An 18,364-nucleotide genomic window follows, 5' to 3' on the forward strand; every position below is an offset into this window, starting at 1 on the left:
TTTGCCACAGTATTGTCAGAATGGAGTGAGGAGTACAGTTGCTATTAATTATGAAAGTTAGAGTAGCAAAGAGAGGGAAATCAAGAGGAAATATAATTAGGGCTTAAAAAGGAACTGGCAACAATGGAACAGAAGGAGCAGAAGTGGAAATCAGTAAACTAATTCAGATATTCATGAGTGTGGGCAGGAAAACAATCAGAAGGCAAGGGACAGAGCCAAGACTGGACTGAGAGAAGTAATAATTTCATCTTTATCTTTATTTTCAAAATATGATAATATTAAAGTCCAAGAGGTATTGGGCTGGTCCCTATGTGGTCTCCAGTACTTTGGGGGAGGTAAAACTGAAACCTCAGGAATGTGAGAGCATCATCTTAAAAAGCTAGCAGCAGCTACTACTGTGTCAAGTTCAGTGACCCAAGTCAAATTCTGGGAGCATTCATGGATGTGTAGTAGGGCTTGGCTTGGGCTCCAGTTCTTGAGAAATAATGGGGAGGGGGGGTACTGTTTTGAGAAGACAAAAGAGGATTAGCCACCAAAAGGGTCTGGTGGGAGGAGTGGGGAGTGTGAAGGATAGAGATCTTCCTCTCCATTCTGCTACTACTTAAGGCCAGAGGCATGTCACCGCAGCAAGAATCCAAAGTAGGTAGTAGCTACCTGGGTCTCATAAGGGTGAGGCCAGACCATTTCAGAGCTGGTTAACTGACATGGACAGACAGTGGAATGCTAGCCATAAGACTGAAGACAAACTGTTCCAATATCTGCGCAGCTTGTTTCCCGGTATTTAGTACTTCCTCATGATTGGCTTTCTCCAGGCTTTCATAATCCAAGACGACTTTGTTAGTGATGAGAGAGAAGCCAAAGACTCGAAGTCCACAGTGCTTTGCGACTATAACTTCTGGTACTGTGCTCATGCCTGATGGAAAGGAAAGCCAAGTGTCAAGATCCTCAAATGACTCTTTTCTCACCCTTTAACCAAATCTCCATTCATTACCTCACTGACAATTTGACATCTCAAAAAACAACCCTGGTTGCGAGGGTCCGGGAGGGGGGAGGACAGGATGGAGGTAGAAGGTAAAGCGCGCGTAAATGGTGCTGGAAGGAGACTTGACTTGGGTGGTGAACACACACTACAATATACAGATGATGTATTATAGAATTGTACACTGGAAACCTATATAATTTTATTAACCAATGTCACTCCAAGAAATTCAATTTTAAAAAGGAATTTACTAGGTAAGTTTTGGTGTCATATATTATAAGAATATCACCATAGCTTTAAAAAAACTTACAGATTCTTGAATAGATGTAAAGGATCAGAAGATAATCGTGCAATGAGAAGGAAGTGGTAAAACATAAAAAGTCATTTAAGTAAATATTATCCAGACATCAATGTCATATGACCAAAGTATTTTACAAGGGCACTCTTAAGTTGGGCTGAACTTTGGCTCACAGGTTAATTTGGTCCAACTGGCCCAGTTAACCCATTTTAGTAACCTAGAACAAATCTTTTTACTCAGGACTTTGTGAAAATAATAAAAGGATTAATGGAAAATGATTAATCTGAAATTGTGGAATGAGAATTCTATAGGTTATGTGATTAAGTCTGAATACCTAAATGTTTGCAAAGTTTTGAGCTAAATATGAGTTTATCTAAGCTTTGTTAATTCTTTTTTTTTTTTTCCGTAAAGATTTTATTTACTTATTTTTAGAGAGAGGGGAAGGGAGAGAGAAAGAGAGGGAGAGAAACATCCATTGGTGCATGCCCCGAACTGGGGACCGAATCTGCAACCCAGGCAAGTGCCCCGACAGAGAATCAAACCAGTGACTTTTCACTTAGTGGGATGGCACCCAAACAACTGAGCCACATTGGTCAGGGCCAGTTTGTTAATTTTTAAATTTTATACTTAGATAATTTTTTAACCTTTTAATTTCTTTTTCTTCTTTTCTAATATAAATACTAGTTTCCTCAAATACCACTTTTGGTTTAGCCCACAATATTTCATGTTAAATTTTTAATGAACAATATAAGATTTTCTGAAAAACAACCAAAGAAGCTGCTAAATTAATGTTAAGCCTGGGTTGTTCTGTATTCCTAAACAGTAAAGCTTCAGAGGGCCTTATCCATTTCTCATAAATGTTAGCACAGCAAGGCTTTATTTCTGTAACTGTCTGTGCTACTTTTGAAGTCAGTTCTAATGAGGTAGCTCCATCTTCCAGCCAGAGACACAGAAGGTAGCTATGACATTTGTTAGAATAATCCTTAGAAACAGTTATCAAATCAAGGATAGGTTATTAGCATTGCAGCTGTTAAAGCCCTTGATGCAGAGTGGGGAGTTTGATGTTACAACATGGCAAACCTCACCACCTTACTATCTTTCTAGAACTCGCTTTCTAGAAATTCAGTCTTCTTTAAGTCAGATCTCTTTACCCACAAATGATCTATAATCTTTTACTCCTTCCCATCTCTATTTTACCAGATCCGTCACTCTTCAAGACTCTAGCCAAGTGCCCCTTCTCACCAACAGCATCAGCACCAAGCTTCTGCAGCATACGACACTCTGCCACAGTCTCAAAGCTGGGGCCTGTCACCATAATGTAGGTGCCTTCCTGTAGCTCTCTCTGCTGCCCCATTTGTTTCCAGGTACTGTGAGCCTTCTCTCTCATCTCCCGGTCATAGGCATCAGACATGGCAGGAAAACGAACTCCAAATCTAGGGCACAAGTTGTATTATCTCAGATTAATGGAATCACTTCCAGATAAGTCCTTAAACCCCCCATCCATAAACAAAAGATCAAAATAAGTACCTTTCATCATTGGGCCCTATGAGAGGGTTCTCACCACAGAGACCAGGTAGGTTGATATGATCACGGATCAGCATGATATCTCCAACCTCAAACTTGGGGTTGAGCCCTCCAGCTGCATTGGTGACCACTAGGGTGTCCACACCCAAAAGTTGGAAAACCCTCACTGGGAATGTCACCTTAGAAGCAAAAGATAAAAGATCAGAAAGTGTTCTTTAAAATTTCACCAATCCACTATGCAGATATGCATGCTATACATACTGAAAGGAGGGAACCAAAACTCTACTTGGCCCGGGCAGTTAGGCAATAAAGTGGGATAGAGAACCTCTACCCCTTCCAGCTCCAACCAGACTTATTCCCCTAATTTACCTTCCAGAGTGGGTAGCCTTCATACATGTGGAACCTGCCCTGCATCATCACACAGGCTCTGCCATTCAGGAACCCAAACACCAGTCGACCAGCATGACCTGGCACTGAACACAAAGAAAGGAAGGGAAATTAAGGTGATGATGTTTTCATACAACACATATCCATTGAGCACCTGCTAAGAGCCAACTCATTGTGCTCAACATGTGAGGATATAATTAAGCAAAAGAAAACGTTATTATTGATATCTTCACTTTCAGAAATTTGAGGTCTGGTGGAGACAGAAATCAATCATAAACTTATAAATAAACACATAAGTACATCCTAAGATTATAACTTTGAGGGTAAAGAAGTTCAATGTGAACAAATATCAAAGGAGAAGGGGGGGAAGGATTTGTTTATTTTTAAAGAAATTTCAAAAGAATGAAAAAGCCATAATCTAAGAGAATAAAAGTGAAATTTTTTTTAAGTGGGTAATGAATGCAATAATTATAGACTACTTTTTCAAAATTTCCAAAATTCTCAAAATGTGTATTCCTATTTATTACTCTAACTAAACTATATGTATCCTCACTTCTGAAAGGGGGCTCATGGTATATCCTGCTTCCTAAAGAGGCTACTGAACAAGGGCAAGCAGCTGAGTTTAGACCCATACAAGCCTTCTCCTTTAGGACCCACAAAACAGTCCTGCGGGAATACATGCCCATGATGGAGCACACAGGGGCATGGGAATGCAAAGATAAGTCTTCACACAGACATAGTAACTATTATTACCATGTTCTTTATCTGGGATTTCTCCTCTCATGGACATGGCCAACTCATCCTTTAAGGAGTGGATGGTCTGGGAAAGGAACCAAAACCAAAGGGAAGAGTTGAGATATTCACAAATAGAGAAGTTTACTTATTTTTTAAATTACTAGTACTAGAACAGAGGTGACAGTTAGGAAAACTCAAGTGGAATATAAATAATAAGTTGATGAAGTTTAAAAAAATTAATCTATTTGTCACTTAGTGCAGTGCCCTTATCACTGGGGATAGAAGTGGCAGGTGGAGCCAATGTCAGTCACTGCTATCTCCCTTACAAAATTTTGCTCTCCGTCTCTTTTCAGTATTTCCTTCTCCAACACCTATTCCCACCTCCCTGTTCTGTCTCCCAGTTTTTCTCTAAAGGGTTTGAAAAGTAACTGAAAAATCTGTTAAGTCATAATTCTCCAGGAGAAAGAAAAAGAGAGGTAAAAATCCAAAAAAAAAGTGTTAAAATAAACAAGGGAAGTTAATTATCTGAGAAATTAATAAGTAAACCGAATAAGCTACCTTTGTCCTTTACTTGAAACTTGCTCCTATTTCACCTGGCCCTTTTCTAAGCCTTAGCTGTAGCACTTTCCAGCTGCTATTAGGATGCTGGGCATGTTATCCTCAGGTCCCTCAGAACTCCACTGTGTACAGAAGACATTTGCCATTTCCCCATCCAAAAGGTCAGGATGTCAGGTTTTGTGTATTCATGGATTATTTGTTTGCAAGAGCATGGTAGTCTGTGTATTCATTTGTTGCTGTTCACTAGGGTGAGCCATATCCCTGAACTGAAGCTAGAGCTGGGGAGATTAAAAATAGCAGGACATAGGACAAGGGAGGCCTGACTTTGTCATGGGAGGTTATAGGCACTGCTTTTTCCATTTAAGCTGCAGAGTGACAGACATGAGAAGGGCATGTGAGTATGTGGTCAATCATGGAGTGTATGGGAGAGGTGTTGTAGGCCTTAAGGAGCTCTGAGTCATTAAAGTATAGGAAATAAGTCATCATATGGTACCATTAACACATACATGCCCTGTCGATTATGGAATTTCTTTTATGGGAATTTCATTCTAATGTCATTCTGACTCACATGGTTTATTTTCATCTCTCACAACAGTTGTCTTTAGTCCAGTGCTATAAAGGATAACAGGTCTGGGCATAGAAGCATTGCCCTCCCATCAGAATCCCATCAATAGTCCTCAGTTCCATCCCTCTCTCCTCCTTGTCAGTACCTGTACTTTGGGGAAAGTTTGGTATCTCACTGTAGTGAAAGATCTGGGTCTGAGTTAATTTATCAGTCAGACCTCCTAAGCCAGAACCACAGATCACTGCCACTTGAGGTCGATGCTTGGTGTGGGACAGAAGCCATTCTGCAGTGTTCTGATAATCTTCATATGTAAATCTAGGGAGAAAAAGAAAAATCAAAATGAGTTTTGCTCCTATACCAAGGGCATCATAGACTAATGACTTTTACTACAGAAAGGCTAGCAGGTACACCAGGGTGGCAGAGAAGAGAATCAAGCCAAAGAGCTGCCCCAGAGCAGAAGATCCTCTCTCTCAGAAAAGGCCACACTAAGCTCACCCACCCACCCACTCCCCTTTCTGAATCAGACCCACTGAAAGTCTGATACGAAATCCATTCCAGATCCTGACAAAAGTTTATGTTTCCACCACCAGCCCCAACTCCAGTTTTGCTACCACTGTTAGGTATAATATCTTTCCTTATGACAAAGATTTAGAGAGGAAGCAACCACGAAGTCTACAGAAGTACGGCTCAAATCAAGGAGAGTAAGGGGCCCTATCTTATCAGCTCAGTTTGAAAATTAATTAAAACCTTGTGGCTAATAAGCTCCGGAGACCTAGGACTCCATAAATCATGGATCAGCTCCCCTGTTTTTGAATCTTTCTCCTGCTTTCTTCCCTGCTGTGTTCTTCTCCCTGCCTTTACCCATCTTCCTTTTTCCTCACAGAAGTTCTTTGCCCTTCAGAGACCTAAGGGCATACACTTACCCAGAACCCATACATTCCCCCACCCACCCACCAATCAACCTAGAATTTTTCTTAGAAGTCCAGTCCAATTCTCACACTCATCTGGAAAGACCAGATTGGGGTGGGGAATCTAACAGAGCTGAACACAACTAACTGAGCCTCTAGAGGAAATCCTATCCTTCAAAAATAGAGCCTTTGAAACCAAGATGACTCTGCACTACACCAGGCTACCTTTGGGAAAATAGCTGGGTAAGGGACAGGGGTGAAGGTAATAGAGCTGGGAACACAGGATGATGGAGAAGAGAAGCAATAAACTAGTAAAAAGTTCATCAGATGGCATCCTCAAGAGGTGTGAAAGAAAATGAAAGATGCGTTAAGCCCTGGACACCTAGCATACCTAGTCACAGCTTATAGGACGTCCTCATTGACCATCAGTCCCCCAAGAATACCCTGGATCCCTGGGCATCCAAAAGCCAGTGATTCCTAACGCTGGAGACTTGAACTAAGATTTCCAGGATCAAAGCAGAGATTAAGAGTTTTCAGAGTTGTGAGGTTGGGGCAGTGGGAGGGTACTGCTGCTCAGTTCACTAAATAAGGATTTCCTTCTCTCCTTGGAGACTCCATCCCCAATTTAATTGGACCTCCCACTTGGAGGGAATAGATATGTTAGCGAGTGACCAATATCTCTTCTGAAGGAGGAACTCTAGATATGGGCACAAAAAAAGTACCTTACGGCTTTACCTAGCCTCTAGAATGGGAATCTGTGAACAGCACATGGGGTGAAAAAACACTTCTTCGGGAGTGGAGGTACATGCCTCCCTCTACTCTTACACCCCAAAAGCGAGCGAGTGCGCGCGCGCGCGCACACACACACACACACACACACACAGGCTTTCTTTCTGAGTAGACTACACCATACTAACCCGTCTCTTTCCTGCTCTGGTAGCGCCACTACAACTCGATTCCCACGTGCGCCCCTGCCGGCGCGGGCAGCCCCACTGCGCCGCCGCCTTGTCCCTGGCTCCTGGCTCCGTGCCAGGCCTCTGCATCTCCAGGGCACTCGCTCCCTCTTTCGGCCACATCGGGGCCCAGAGTCCCAGGTTTCCAGGTCTCCGTGAGTGCCATTTCTCCTCCCCAGGGGCCTCCGAGGTTCCCCGGGCCTGGTGCCCGCCTCACCGGGTCTCCATGGTCCCGCCGACGCCTCCTCGATGAGCTCGACCTTCTCGACAGGGTTTAGCTCCGCCAAACAGAACTGCCGTCGCTGGTCCGGTCCGCACAGTTAGTGCTCTGTAAGCCGGGCGCTGACTTATAGCCTCAGCCCGGGAGTATCAGCCAATCGCAGCCAAGCACGAGGGCCGGCCCCATCTCCATGGTGACACACCCTGCTTCAATCGCCGGAGGCTGTGCTGTAAACCTGAATTCCCTTTCCTGCCCTGCGCTGGACCCTTTCTCGCGCCCCACCCACCGCCTCCAGCATTTCATCCCCAGCCCTCAAGGCCCAGTTTTCCGGTTTTCCAGTCAGAAGGAAACCTGTGCGGGAAGAAGGCTAGAAGCCAGGAGGGGACCGCTCCCCTCCCGCCCACCCGCCAAAGTGCACCCCCCCCTCCCGCCCAGTTATCTGCAACCCCATTCCAGGTTGGGTCTGCAGCACACCTTGAGAGTTTTGAAAAGGGAACATTTTAAACCTTAGAACGTAAGACCCCTGAAGAAAAATTAAATGAGTCATGTGTCTGAGTTGCTTACTGGACAAAAGAAACTGGGTAGACCCTAGCAACATTGCTGACCTGGAGGTTACAGGACTTGGGAAAACATATTAGGGATCTCGATCTAGGCCCAGATTGGGAGAAGATATAAGTCCTAGAAGAATTCCTGGGTCCTGGACACAGACACAGTGTGGAATGAGATGGGAAAACAGACAACCCCTTGATTGCACAACACTGGATCCAAGCAGTACAGAATTCTTTGTAAGAATTCAGCTATTTTCTGTCCCCAGTTTTACAATTTTAACAGCTTCACAAAGTCACAGATCAATGGCTCTTGCTTAGCTGTTGAAATCTGCCACCTGTTTCCACTCACCTAAACTCTAATTGTTCCTGCTTGCCACTTTACCCATCCTGACGGCCCAAGCCACTATTTCCCAACTCTGTTCCTATCTCATTCATTTAAGAAATATTATTGAGAATCAACTATGTGCCAGAATGTTCCAGTGTTAGGGATATAAGAATAAAGACAATATATAAAGAAAAAATATATATATTATAATTAAAGAACAGAGCTCAGTGCCAAATGAATGCTTTATTCTATCATTATTATTATTATTATTATTATTACTACTACTACTACCCTTATTAATCCAGTAATTTTAGCAAAGATAACAGGTTGATCTAAAGTAAATCTTAGTGCTCTTAGTAATGAGACTATAAACAATGGAAATAGCAAAAGCATAATATTAAATGATGGATAAGATCAGTCATAGGTCAAAATCAGATCGAGGAAATAGCTATCCAATTTGATTGCTGAGAATTTTTTTTAACACTCCATATCCAATCTAGTTTACACAAAAGACAAGATTAGAACATTATATCTAAGAAAGTGCAAATTTAATTCATTTTAATGGACTATTTAAAGTTAGTGTATGTAAACCAAAAGTAGGTGTTCTGCAATATATTTACAAAAGGAAAATTCGGGGACAAGTCTCAATATTCTGTAGTATTTCTACAGGCATCATATAGAAGAGTCTGCAGTATATATAAACATTCTGGTCACCAAAGTACTGCACAGTTAATGTGACATGCAAGGACAGTTTACCAGACCCCACCTTGGCCAGGTGGCATAACCTTCAGAACTACACAACATACTTTATTCTGAATTCAAGTTCAGCAACCAACGTTCTGCACAGTCACCTGAACCCCCAATCTCTTTAATCTCAGATTCACACACGACCCAGAGAGCAGTCTACCCTACTAGGCCCAGGAGATCTCAAACCACATCTTTATCTTGGTCTATTCAACAAGAGGGCCCAGAATCTAGTTTGCATCAAATCCTACCTTGGATCCTGTCCTTCCCCAAACCTTGGTTTGTTTACATCTCTTATCGTTTTCCTCACAGGTTTTGACCTTTAAAGGGTACAGATTCAAGTGTTGTGTGTCTGTGTGCATCTGCTGCACTATGAACACTGGTATACAGCAGATACATAATGGTCATAAATATAACATGTCCATTATATATCTTTAGGCCATGTTAACTTAAAGATAATAGTTTAGCGGCTCTCTAGAGAGCAGGCCAGTGCCTTTCCCTTCCCCCTTGTCTTTCCGCCAGGCACATTACCTTTTCCTTTCTCTCTGCTAAGCTCCAAGGGCCCTTCTGCCTCTGTAACCGGTTTCCTGAGTCCATGCAGCCCAGCAGGCTCACTTTCCCTGCCTCTGTAACTTTCTAAATAAACTTTCTCATATAATTTGAAAATAATAATAATAATAACAGGCCAAAGTGATAGGCAAACAAGCGTTTGAGGTCCAAAAGAGTAGCTATTCAGGAAGCACTGATTCAGGAAGTAACACAAATAGGAGGTGAAGGGAAGGGGATTAATGGGAAAGGGAAGGGAAACAATGACATAAAAAGAAGGAATTACTATAGGTGTGCCCTGGCTGGTTTAGCTCAGTGGATTGAGCGTCGGCCTGCGAGCTAAGTGTCGCTGGTTCGATCTTCCAGTCAGGGTACATCAGAGAAGGAAAACTCTGACTCCAAAAAACCTCCGCTGCCTTGCGGCATACCTCTTCAGGGGAAAGGCTAAGGGAGTAAACCCCGACAGAAAATCCGGAGCCGGAGTCCCTAAGGCGGTTTGACGTTGTAGTCAATACCGGCAACTCCTGCGGCGCACCTGAACCCAAGCTGTATCGACTCCGTCTTTCCCTTGGACCCTTCAGCTGCGAAGAGAGGGGGGGTCTGCTGCATGGGCAACAGCAGACCCTCCATATTACCCTGCCCAGGCTTTGTAGCTTCAGCGTCATCACAAGATGTCGATTCAACACGGGAGGAGACAGATACCGTGTCACTCCCGAGTCGGACTGCACAGCCATTCTCGGCGGTGCAGATAGACTCTTAAGAAGCTACACCATCGTCTCTCGAGACGGACGGCTGCCGACGACTATAGGTGTAGATAAGCTAATACAGTGATACTAATTCCAGAGAATGCTTTTTTAGTCTTGTAGTCAAACTATCTACTTTCTTCTTATTTTCGGAAACAGTTGTTTGAGATACAATGTTGCTTTAGCCCAGTCCAAAGATTATTTTGGCCATTTTAACATTTCAAGGATTTGAGAAGTAAAATATACAAGGCAGTCCCTTTGTGCTTGCAGCTTTGACTCACATGTAAATTGGCTCCATTTATAAATATTTTTTACAGCCATTTCAAGCAAAGGTCCCATACCCTACTCCAGTGATTTTTCAACCTTTTTCATCTCATGGCACACATAAACTAATTACTAAAATCCTGTAGTACACCAAAAAATATAGTTTTTGCTAATCTGACAAAAAAAAAATAGGTATAGTTTTGATTCATACCAGATAGCTATTGTTGTATTTCCTGTTGTCATTTTTTTATTTGACAGTTTAAGAGAAAAGAGGTCAGTGCCCCTGACTAAATAGTCAGGTATTGTGTGTTTTAAAAATTCTTGCAGCACACCAGTGTACCTGCTGCTGCACACCTGTTGAAAATCGCTGCTCTATTCCTTTATGACTATTTAGATCCATTTTCAGCACCCCGGCCAGAGGTTTCCAATTTCTTAGTTTATAGTGAGCTTAATATATTGGCTTTTTTTTTTTTTTAAAGATTGTATTTATTATTTTTAGAGAGAGAGGGAGAGAAACATCAATGTGTAGTTGCTTCTTGCATGCCCCAACTGGAAACCTGGCCCACAACCCAGCCATGTGCCCTAACTGGGAATCAAACGAGCGACCCTTCAGTTTGCAGGTTAACATTCAATCCACTGGGCCACACCAGCCAGGGCGCAATTGTTTGTTTGTTTTTTACAGCACCCTTAGATCAAAAGAAATATCTAACAGTCTTGCCTTTTAAGTAGTTGGTTCATAACAATTTAGTAACCATTTAAAAAACACATGCAAATTTGAAGAAAAAATATTGTTTTCTTAAATAGCCACAAATTATTACTAAAGGAATTCAATATGTTGGACATTGTGCAACTTCTCAAACCTTGAAATCCAACACTGCTACCTACCCCCATTTCCTTTTTGTGCTGATTTTCACACAGTACCTCTTTTTTTTTTTTAATTCAGAGGGATCTCTTAAAACCCAGTTTCACAAAGATGTGCTGAAATCAAAAGGAATGTAGCACAATCTAATGTTCAAATTGCAAATTACCTCAAGCTGGTCGTTTGCATGGTCTAGAAGAAATATTGACTATTGCTGTGTTTCCTTTAAGATTTTTTAATATTCCATGGTGCCTCTGTGAATTTGCACCTTGGCATAGAGTTTGGGAAGTATGGCCTTTGTCACTCCACGCCACTTTGTTATCTTGAATCTGTATAGTGTAAATGAGTGGACTCTGTAATCAGACTACCTGTGTATGAATACTATCTCCACCCCTTACCAGCTGTGTGATCCAAGACAAGTAAAATTTTCACTGTGCCTGTTTTCTCATATGTAAAATGGGATAATAATAGCACTTACTACTGTTGCAAGAATTATATAAAATGCTTGTTAAGTGTTTAGGTAATCACTGGAATCATAGTAAGCACACAGTAATTGTTGGCTGTTGTTGCTATTCTTCATTGTCTCTTTTTCTTTTTAGTTTCTCTAGACCTACCTAACTGTGAATTGATCAGAAAAAAAACAAGAGGTACACCCAGCCTATCAACTGCAATTCTAATCCTGCACTGTTTAAAACAGTAGCTACAAGCCACATATAATGATTTAAACTTAATATAATAATGATAAAGTTAAATAAAAATTCAGATCCTTAGTTATACTAATCACATTTTAACTGCTCCATAGCCACATGTGGCTAGTAGCTACCATGTTGCATAGTATAGATATATTTCTATCATCACAGAAAGGTCTACTGCTCTTATCTTTTCTAGTCACACTACCCTGTATCCACATAAAAGAAGCTGGAATTGTATTTTACTCTATGATTTTAGAGTTCCTGTAGTCAGGAATCAATCACAAAGGGCGATTATTGCCCATTTACTGCCTTATTACCTTTTCTTCTATCTTCTTCTTCTTCTTCTTTTTTTTATTTTAGAGAGAACAAGGTAAGGAAACAAAGAGATCCAGAGAGAGCACAGGAGAAATATCAGTGCCTTCCACACATGCCCTGAAGATGGAATCCACACCTAGGTATGTGCCCTTACCAGGAATTGAACCCACAACTTTCTGATGCACTGGCTGATGCCCCAACCAACTGAGCCACCTGGCCATGGTTCTTCTATCTTCTTTTCACCCCCTTCTAACTTCTGAGGGACTCCCGTGTCCAGGCACATACTCAGTAATACCCCCATCCCCCACATTCAAGATCAAGGAAAGTGAAGAACAGAACCAACAGATTCTAAGTCACTCAGCACTGCCTTATAGAATGAGAAGATGTCTCCAGATAGTGGCTGCTAACGTCAACAGACTCACTGCTCAGGATTCTTTAGGCAAAAACCAATCAAAGCCAATGCCAGTCATAACTGATGCCAGCTTCACTAAAGTGCCCACGCTGAATGTTCACCCTGCTTGATACTACAGCTGGCAATATTGCTTGGTACATAAACTTACTTCAAGATGGACTTAAGCTAATTAATTGATTGATATTCATTTATCAAGCAACTTCTATGTGCCAGGCATTGAGAATAAAAAGGGCTTCAGTCTGAATAACATGCATTCTTTAACCTCTGAGTCTCTGGCCTTTTCAATCTATCTAGCAGATGATGTGAATGCAAAAGCATTAAATGATAATCCCATTACAACCTATCTCTTAGTTTAAGTAACTTTAGCTCATGGAGCTTCAGTTTTCATATTTGTAAAATAAGGATATTCTTGCTTTCCCTGTCCGTCTCATACAGGGATTTGAACCTACTTTGTTTGTTTATTAAATTTATTGAGGTGACATTGGTTAATAGAATCACATAGGTTTCAAGTGTACATTTCTATAAAACATGATCTATGTATTGCATTGTGTTCCCTCCACCCAAAGTCAAATCATCTTCTGTCACCATATATTTGGCCCCCTTTACTCTTTACTACTGTTCCTCTGGTAACCACCATACATTTTCTTTGTCTATGAGTTTGTTTTATATACCATATATGAGTGAAATAATATGGTTCTTAGCTTTTTCTGACTAATTTTGCTTAGCATAATTCTCAAGGCCCACCTGGCTGCTGTGGCTCAGTGGATAGAGCGTTGGCCTGCAAGCCAAGTGTCACTGGTTCGATTCCCAGTCAGGGCACATTAATAGGTTGCACGTCAGGTCCCCAGTTGGAGGTGCAAGTGAGAGGCAACCACACAGTGATATTTCTCTCCCTTTCTCCTTTCCCCTCTCTCTAAAAATAAACAAAACTAACAGATAAATAAATAAATATTTAAAAAAATAATAATTCTCATAATTCTCAAGGCCCATCCACGTTGTCATAAATGGCAGTATTTGAAAATGGCAGGATCAGAGAGGGATTTGAAATGAATAAATATGGCTATAAAAGTGATTTTATTGACTGTGATCAAATTACAGATATCATCACTGCACTTTGCATTCCTCTGCCAATTGATCTACTCATGACAGAGCTCAAATCCAAGTTATCCATGAACAACAATATAATAAACCTTCATTATAGTTTTAAAGTTTTCTCTGACTCCTCTGACTAGAAATAATTTCTTCTTTCCCTGAACTTGTATTATACTGTTTAATTCATTTGTCATGAAGTATCTGTTGCATCATGTAATAAAAGGTTACTAGTACTGATATTTTATAGTGTGAATTTTTATATTATTATGTTGCCCTACCCAGAGTGTAAGTTTCTTAAGGAGTGCCTTTCACAAAGAGCAGATATTTAACAAATATTTATAGATGTATTGATTGCTGAAATTCTACCACTTATAGTAAGTTGAAAAATATGACCACAATATTTTGCAGCTCCTGCCATCAAGATTGGAAATCCATTTCCTCACACCTTGAAAATGTGTAGGCCTTGTGACTTAATATGACCCCTAGAATGTGGTAGGAATGAAGGAGTAATGATGCCTTTCATCTTCTCCCTTCATCCTCTTGGACCATCACTCAAAGTACCACGTTATAAAGAAGCCCAGCTAAAACAGCACATACAAGTGCTGGACATGTGAGTGAGACTGTCTTGGATCATTCAGGTTTTATTTTTTTGTTTGTTTGTTTGTTTTTAATTTTAATACGGTAATTTATTTATTTATTTATTTTCCCTTGGCTCCCCTCTGCCCAGTAACCCCTTTCGATTTAACAATCCCACCCCCCTTAGTTCATGTCCATGGGTCATGCATATAAGTTCTTTGGCTTCACCCTTTCACATATTATTCTTAACTTCCCCTTGTCTATTTTTTACCAAGCAATTATGCTTAATCCCTGCACCATTTCCCATTTCTCTCTCTTCCCCCTCCCAGCTGATAACCCTCCAAATGATCCCCATACCTATGATTCTGTACCTATTCTGGTTTGCATAGTTGGATTTTGTTTTTATTTTTTAGATTCAGTTGTTGATAGTCATGAGTTTGCTGTTATTTTAATGTTCATAGTTTTGATCTTCTTTGTCTTAAATAAGTCCCTTTAACATTTCATATAATAATGGCTTGGTGATGGTGAACTCCTTTAGCTTCACCTTGTCTGGGAAGCACTTTGTCTGCCCTTCCATTCTAAATGATAGCTTTGCTGGGTAGAGTAGTCTTGGTTGTAAGTCCTTGCTTTTCATCACCTTGAATACTTCTTACTAGTCTCTTCTTGCCTGCAAAGTTTCTTTTGAGAAATCAGCTGATTGTCTTATAGGCATCCCTTTGTAAGTAACTCTCTGCTTTGCTCTTGTTGCTTTTAAGATTCTCTCTTTATCTTGAACTTTTGGCATTTTAATGATGATATGTCTTGGTGTGGTCCTCTTTGGGTCTAGCTTGTTTGGGTCTCTCTTCACTTCCTGAACTTGTATGTCTATTTTTTTCACCCAATTTGGGAAGTTTTCCTTCATTACTTTTTCAAATAAACTTTCAATTTCTTGCTCTTTCTCGTCTCCTTCTTGCACCCCTATGATTTGGATGTTAGCATGTTTAAAGGTGTCCAGAGGTTCCTAAGCCTCTCTTCATTTTTTTTCAATTCTTGTTTCCTCATTCTGTACTGATTGACTGTTTATTTCTTCCTTATGTTCCAAATCACTAATTTTAACCCTGGTTTCCTTCCCTTCACCATTGGTTTTGTGTGGATTTTTCTTCATTTCATTTAGTATAGCCTGCACTTCTTCCCTTATGCATTTGCCATATGTAAGCATATCTGTGAAGCCTGTGAGCATCTTTATCAACAGTATTTTGACTCTACATCTGTTAGGTTGGCTATCGTCTCATCTGTTAGGTTGGCTATCTCTTCATCGCTTAATTGTCCCACTGGAACCTTGATCCGTTCCCCCTTTCGGGCCATACTTCTTGGTCTCTTCATCTTGACAGGGTCCTGTGTTTGCTTCCCTCTGTGTCTTAGGTAGAGCTGTCACACCTGTTACGTTGTAAGGGGTAGAGCTTTAGGTATTCATCAGTAGGGGCAACCCATTTTACCACGTTGTAGTGCTGTATGTGGAGTAGGGGTCTGAGAGGGAACAATGCTGCTTGCTCAGCACGCGCCCCTTTTCCAGGCACTTCTCCCACTTTCATATGGGATTGGCACTTCTCTAGCTGTTGCTCTGACCATTGTTCCCAGAGTGGGTGGATCTGCAGATGTTCTAGAACCATGGGGCAATTTAAACAAGTGAACTCTGCTGAGAGACCGGCAGTTTCTTCCTCTGCCCCAACCCTCACTGGTTTGCACAATCAGAAGCAATGAGGCTTTATTTTCCCTGGCACTGTAACCTTGAGCTGTACAATCTGGTCTGGTGCTGGGAGCACTCCCCAGGTGTCCCTCCCTACTTTTCAAAACATGTGACTGCGTTTTTTCTGCTGACCTGCCACTGCCGCCACTGCTGCCATCACCACACCGAGTTCTCTCTTCCCTGACTCTGCCCCTCCTACCTGTCTGGCTGAGTATTTCTTTATATCTTTGTTTGTTGGACTTCCATGCAGCTCAATTTACTGAAACTTCTGGTTGTTTCTAGTTTTGAGGTAGTTTAGTATTCCTTCTTAGTTGTGGAGAGAGATGCAGCATATCTGTCTAGGCCTCCATCTTGGCCAGAAGTCTCGGAATATTCAGTTTTTTACAGTTACCTCTGACTGCATGATCATGAATGAGCCCAGGGGAGACCAGCAAAAGAACCATACAGTCAGCTTGCAGAATCATGAGAAAGAAACGCAGCACTTTGTTTGGGTATTGTTCATTATGCAGAAATAGATAACTGAAGGCCAGAAGAGGCATTTCTCTCCTTCAAGTGGATAGGGTGTTTTTAATACATCTTTTATGGTCCTTCTTACAAATTACCTTGCTTTCTGGACATGTTTCTTCTGACCGCTACCAGATTGTTATGTCACTGGGGGTGAGACCGAATTTATTGATGTTAGCTCTCTCCTAAACTACTGTGCCCAGACTTGTAGGTAGCGGGTGATAAGTATATTTGCAAAATAACTAATGGCTCCTTATAAAGAAGCCTTTGAACTCAAGTCCCAAAAGAATTTATTATATTATACATATATTATTTATTATAAGACAGTTTCATCATGAAAGCATTTAGAGAGCCATTCCCTTAACCCTGTCCTACACCTATATGGGCAGAGGTTAATCTAGCATTAAAAGGGATATATAAAAGGGCATATTCAGAGATTGTTCCATCACAGCTTTCCTTCAGTGCTTTAGAACCTGTCAGAGAGAACAGTTTTCCCATTCGTTAACATTTACTTCCCTAGCCACATCCTTATATTTCGCCTGTTAGAGCTCAAACTGAAGAAGAAGAAAAAGAAGAAGAAGAAGAAGAAGAAGAAGGAGAAGGAGAAGGAGAAGGAGAAGGAGAAGGAGAAGGAGAAGGAGACGGAGAAGGAGAAGAAGACAATTCTACTCCTCCGTCCCTAGAAGATCCTTGGTACTGTATCAAATCCTCCATCTCCCCCACATTTTTATCCAGATAATACTAGATTTAAATGAATGTCAAATATGGTTTTGGTGAGGGTGGGAGAGTCACAAAAGGATAGGTTTTGGAACATGCATGACCAAGGTGCAAATAATGAAACTACTCCACCTCAAAGTGAACATTTGAGCATCTGTGTGCCAGAAACAGCAGAAAGAGCAGCTATATGTCTCCCCATATAGCTACAACCTTTTCCCCATTTTATATCCAGAGGTTCTACAGTTCTTTAAAGTGACTGTGGGACCTGATTGGTGGGTGCGTACTCACTTCTAAGTTGAAGCTGACCTGGGAAAGCTGTGTCTAAAAATCAAAATTCAGGTGAAATCTCCAGCCTCCATAGCAGTCACAATAGCGGGACATCAACAGCACCTTTATTATTAAATATCTGGGGAAAGCTGCACTTTACTCAATGATGGGCTTAATGGAGAGGCTTCTAGCTAAACTGGTCATGATCCTCAAAGTTGTTTTTCCAATTATTTGTTGCCTCTCTGGTGTAAGGCAGTCATAACTTGAACTATGACATGGGGGAAACCCAGGTGTGGTTCAAGCTCCCATAAAGGCCACACACGGTTAGGGAAGGGAGCTGGCAGGGACTGTCCCCAAAGGTTGGGTTCAGAGGTTACTGATAGGCTCTCAAGGTTCTGTTTTGATTTCTGGAAAGAAGTCAGATAGAACCCTCATCTGAGGCGCTCTTCAGGAAAACGCGGCCATTCCAGCATTGTTCTCAGTCAAGGAACCCCTACGTTTAATAGACCTGAGCTAAAATATTCCCATTAATAGGAATCAGATATTTTCCAAGAGCAGGAGCTGGAACCTTCTCCCTTTGACCTCCTGGTGTTACAGAGCGAACCTGGCTACAGGTTCCATTAGCCCATCTGGGGTCGCCAAATCTGTTACAGAGCAAAAGGGGGTTCTTTCACATGGCGCCGTGGTATAAAACCCAATAACTAGTGTTGAGGAAAACAGGTCTTTATCTAGAGTATTCCAACCTGGGGAGGGTAGTGAGCACTTCAGCTCAGAGCCCTGTTCTCCCATGGGACCCAGCACTTCCCTTGCTCCCCAAAAGGCTAGAAGCCAAAAACATGTCCAGAAGTTCCTCATCCCTTATCTGTCGGCTGTCTCCTTCAGGATATGGGGTTCAATGTCATCAGCC

At 41.5% G+C, this 18,364-nt stretch overlaps 1 protein-coding gene across 1 annotated transcript; it reads right to left on the reverse strand.

Annotated features, from left to right (window-relative positions):
- Positions 1-239: 239 nt before the first annotated feature.
- On the reverse strand, positions 240-7,253 carry PNP (purine nucleoside phosphorylase). Its single transcript, XM_090271917.1, has 6 exons — positions 7,125-7,253; positions 5,192-5,361; positions 3,171-3,274; positions 2,805-2,980; positions 2,520-2,710; positions 240-913 (listed from the first exon to the last, which is right to left on the reverse strand). Exons 1-6 carry the CDS (start codon positions 7,133-7,135, stop codon positions 696-698), a joined length of 870 nt encoding a protein of 289 aa, XP_090128043.1. The 5' UTR covers positions 7,136-7,253; the 3' UTR covers positions 240-695.
- Positions 7,254-18,364: the final 11,111 nt, after the last annotated feature.

Source organism: Furipterus horrens, unplaced genomic scaffold (assembly GCF_987537825.1).
Source record: "Furipterus horrens unplaced genomic scaffold, mFurHor1.1.pri manual_scaffold_3, whole genome shotgun sequence".
Lineage (NCBI taxonomy): Eukaryota > Metazoa > Chordata > Mammalia > Chiroptera > Furipteridae > Furipterus > Furipterus horrens.

Bases quoted from the DNA above. Each gene is read 5' to 3' on its own strand.
- PNP (XM_090271917.1), bottom strand. The intron at 2,981-3,170 runs GTAAATTAGGGG...TTTGCTTCTAAG, and splicing joins AAGGCTACCCACTCTGGAAG to GTGACATTCCCAGTGAGGGT. The intron at 914-2,519 runs GTGAGAAGGGGC...CCTTTCCATCAG, and splicing joins GCTTGGTGCTGATGCTGTTG to GCATGAGCACAGTACCAGAA.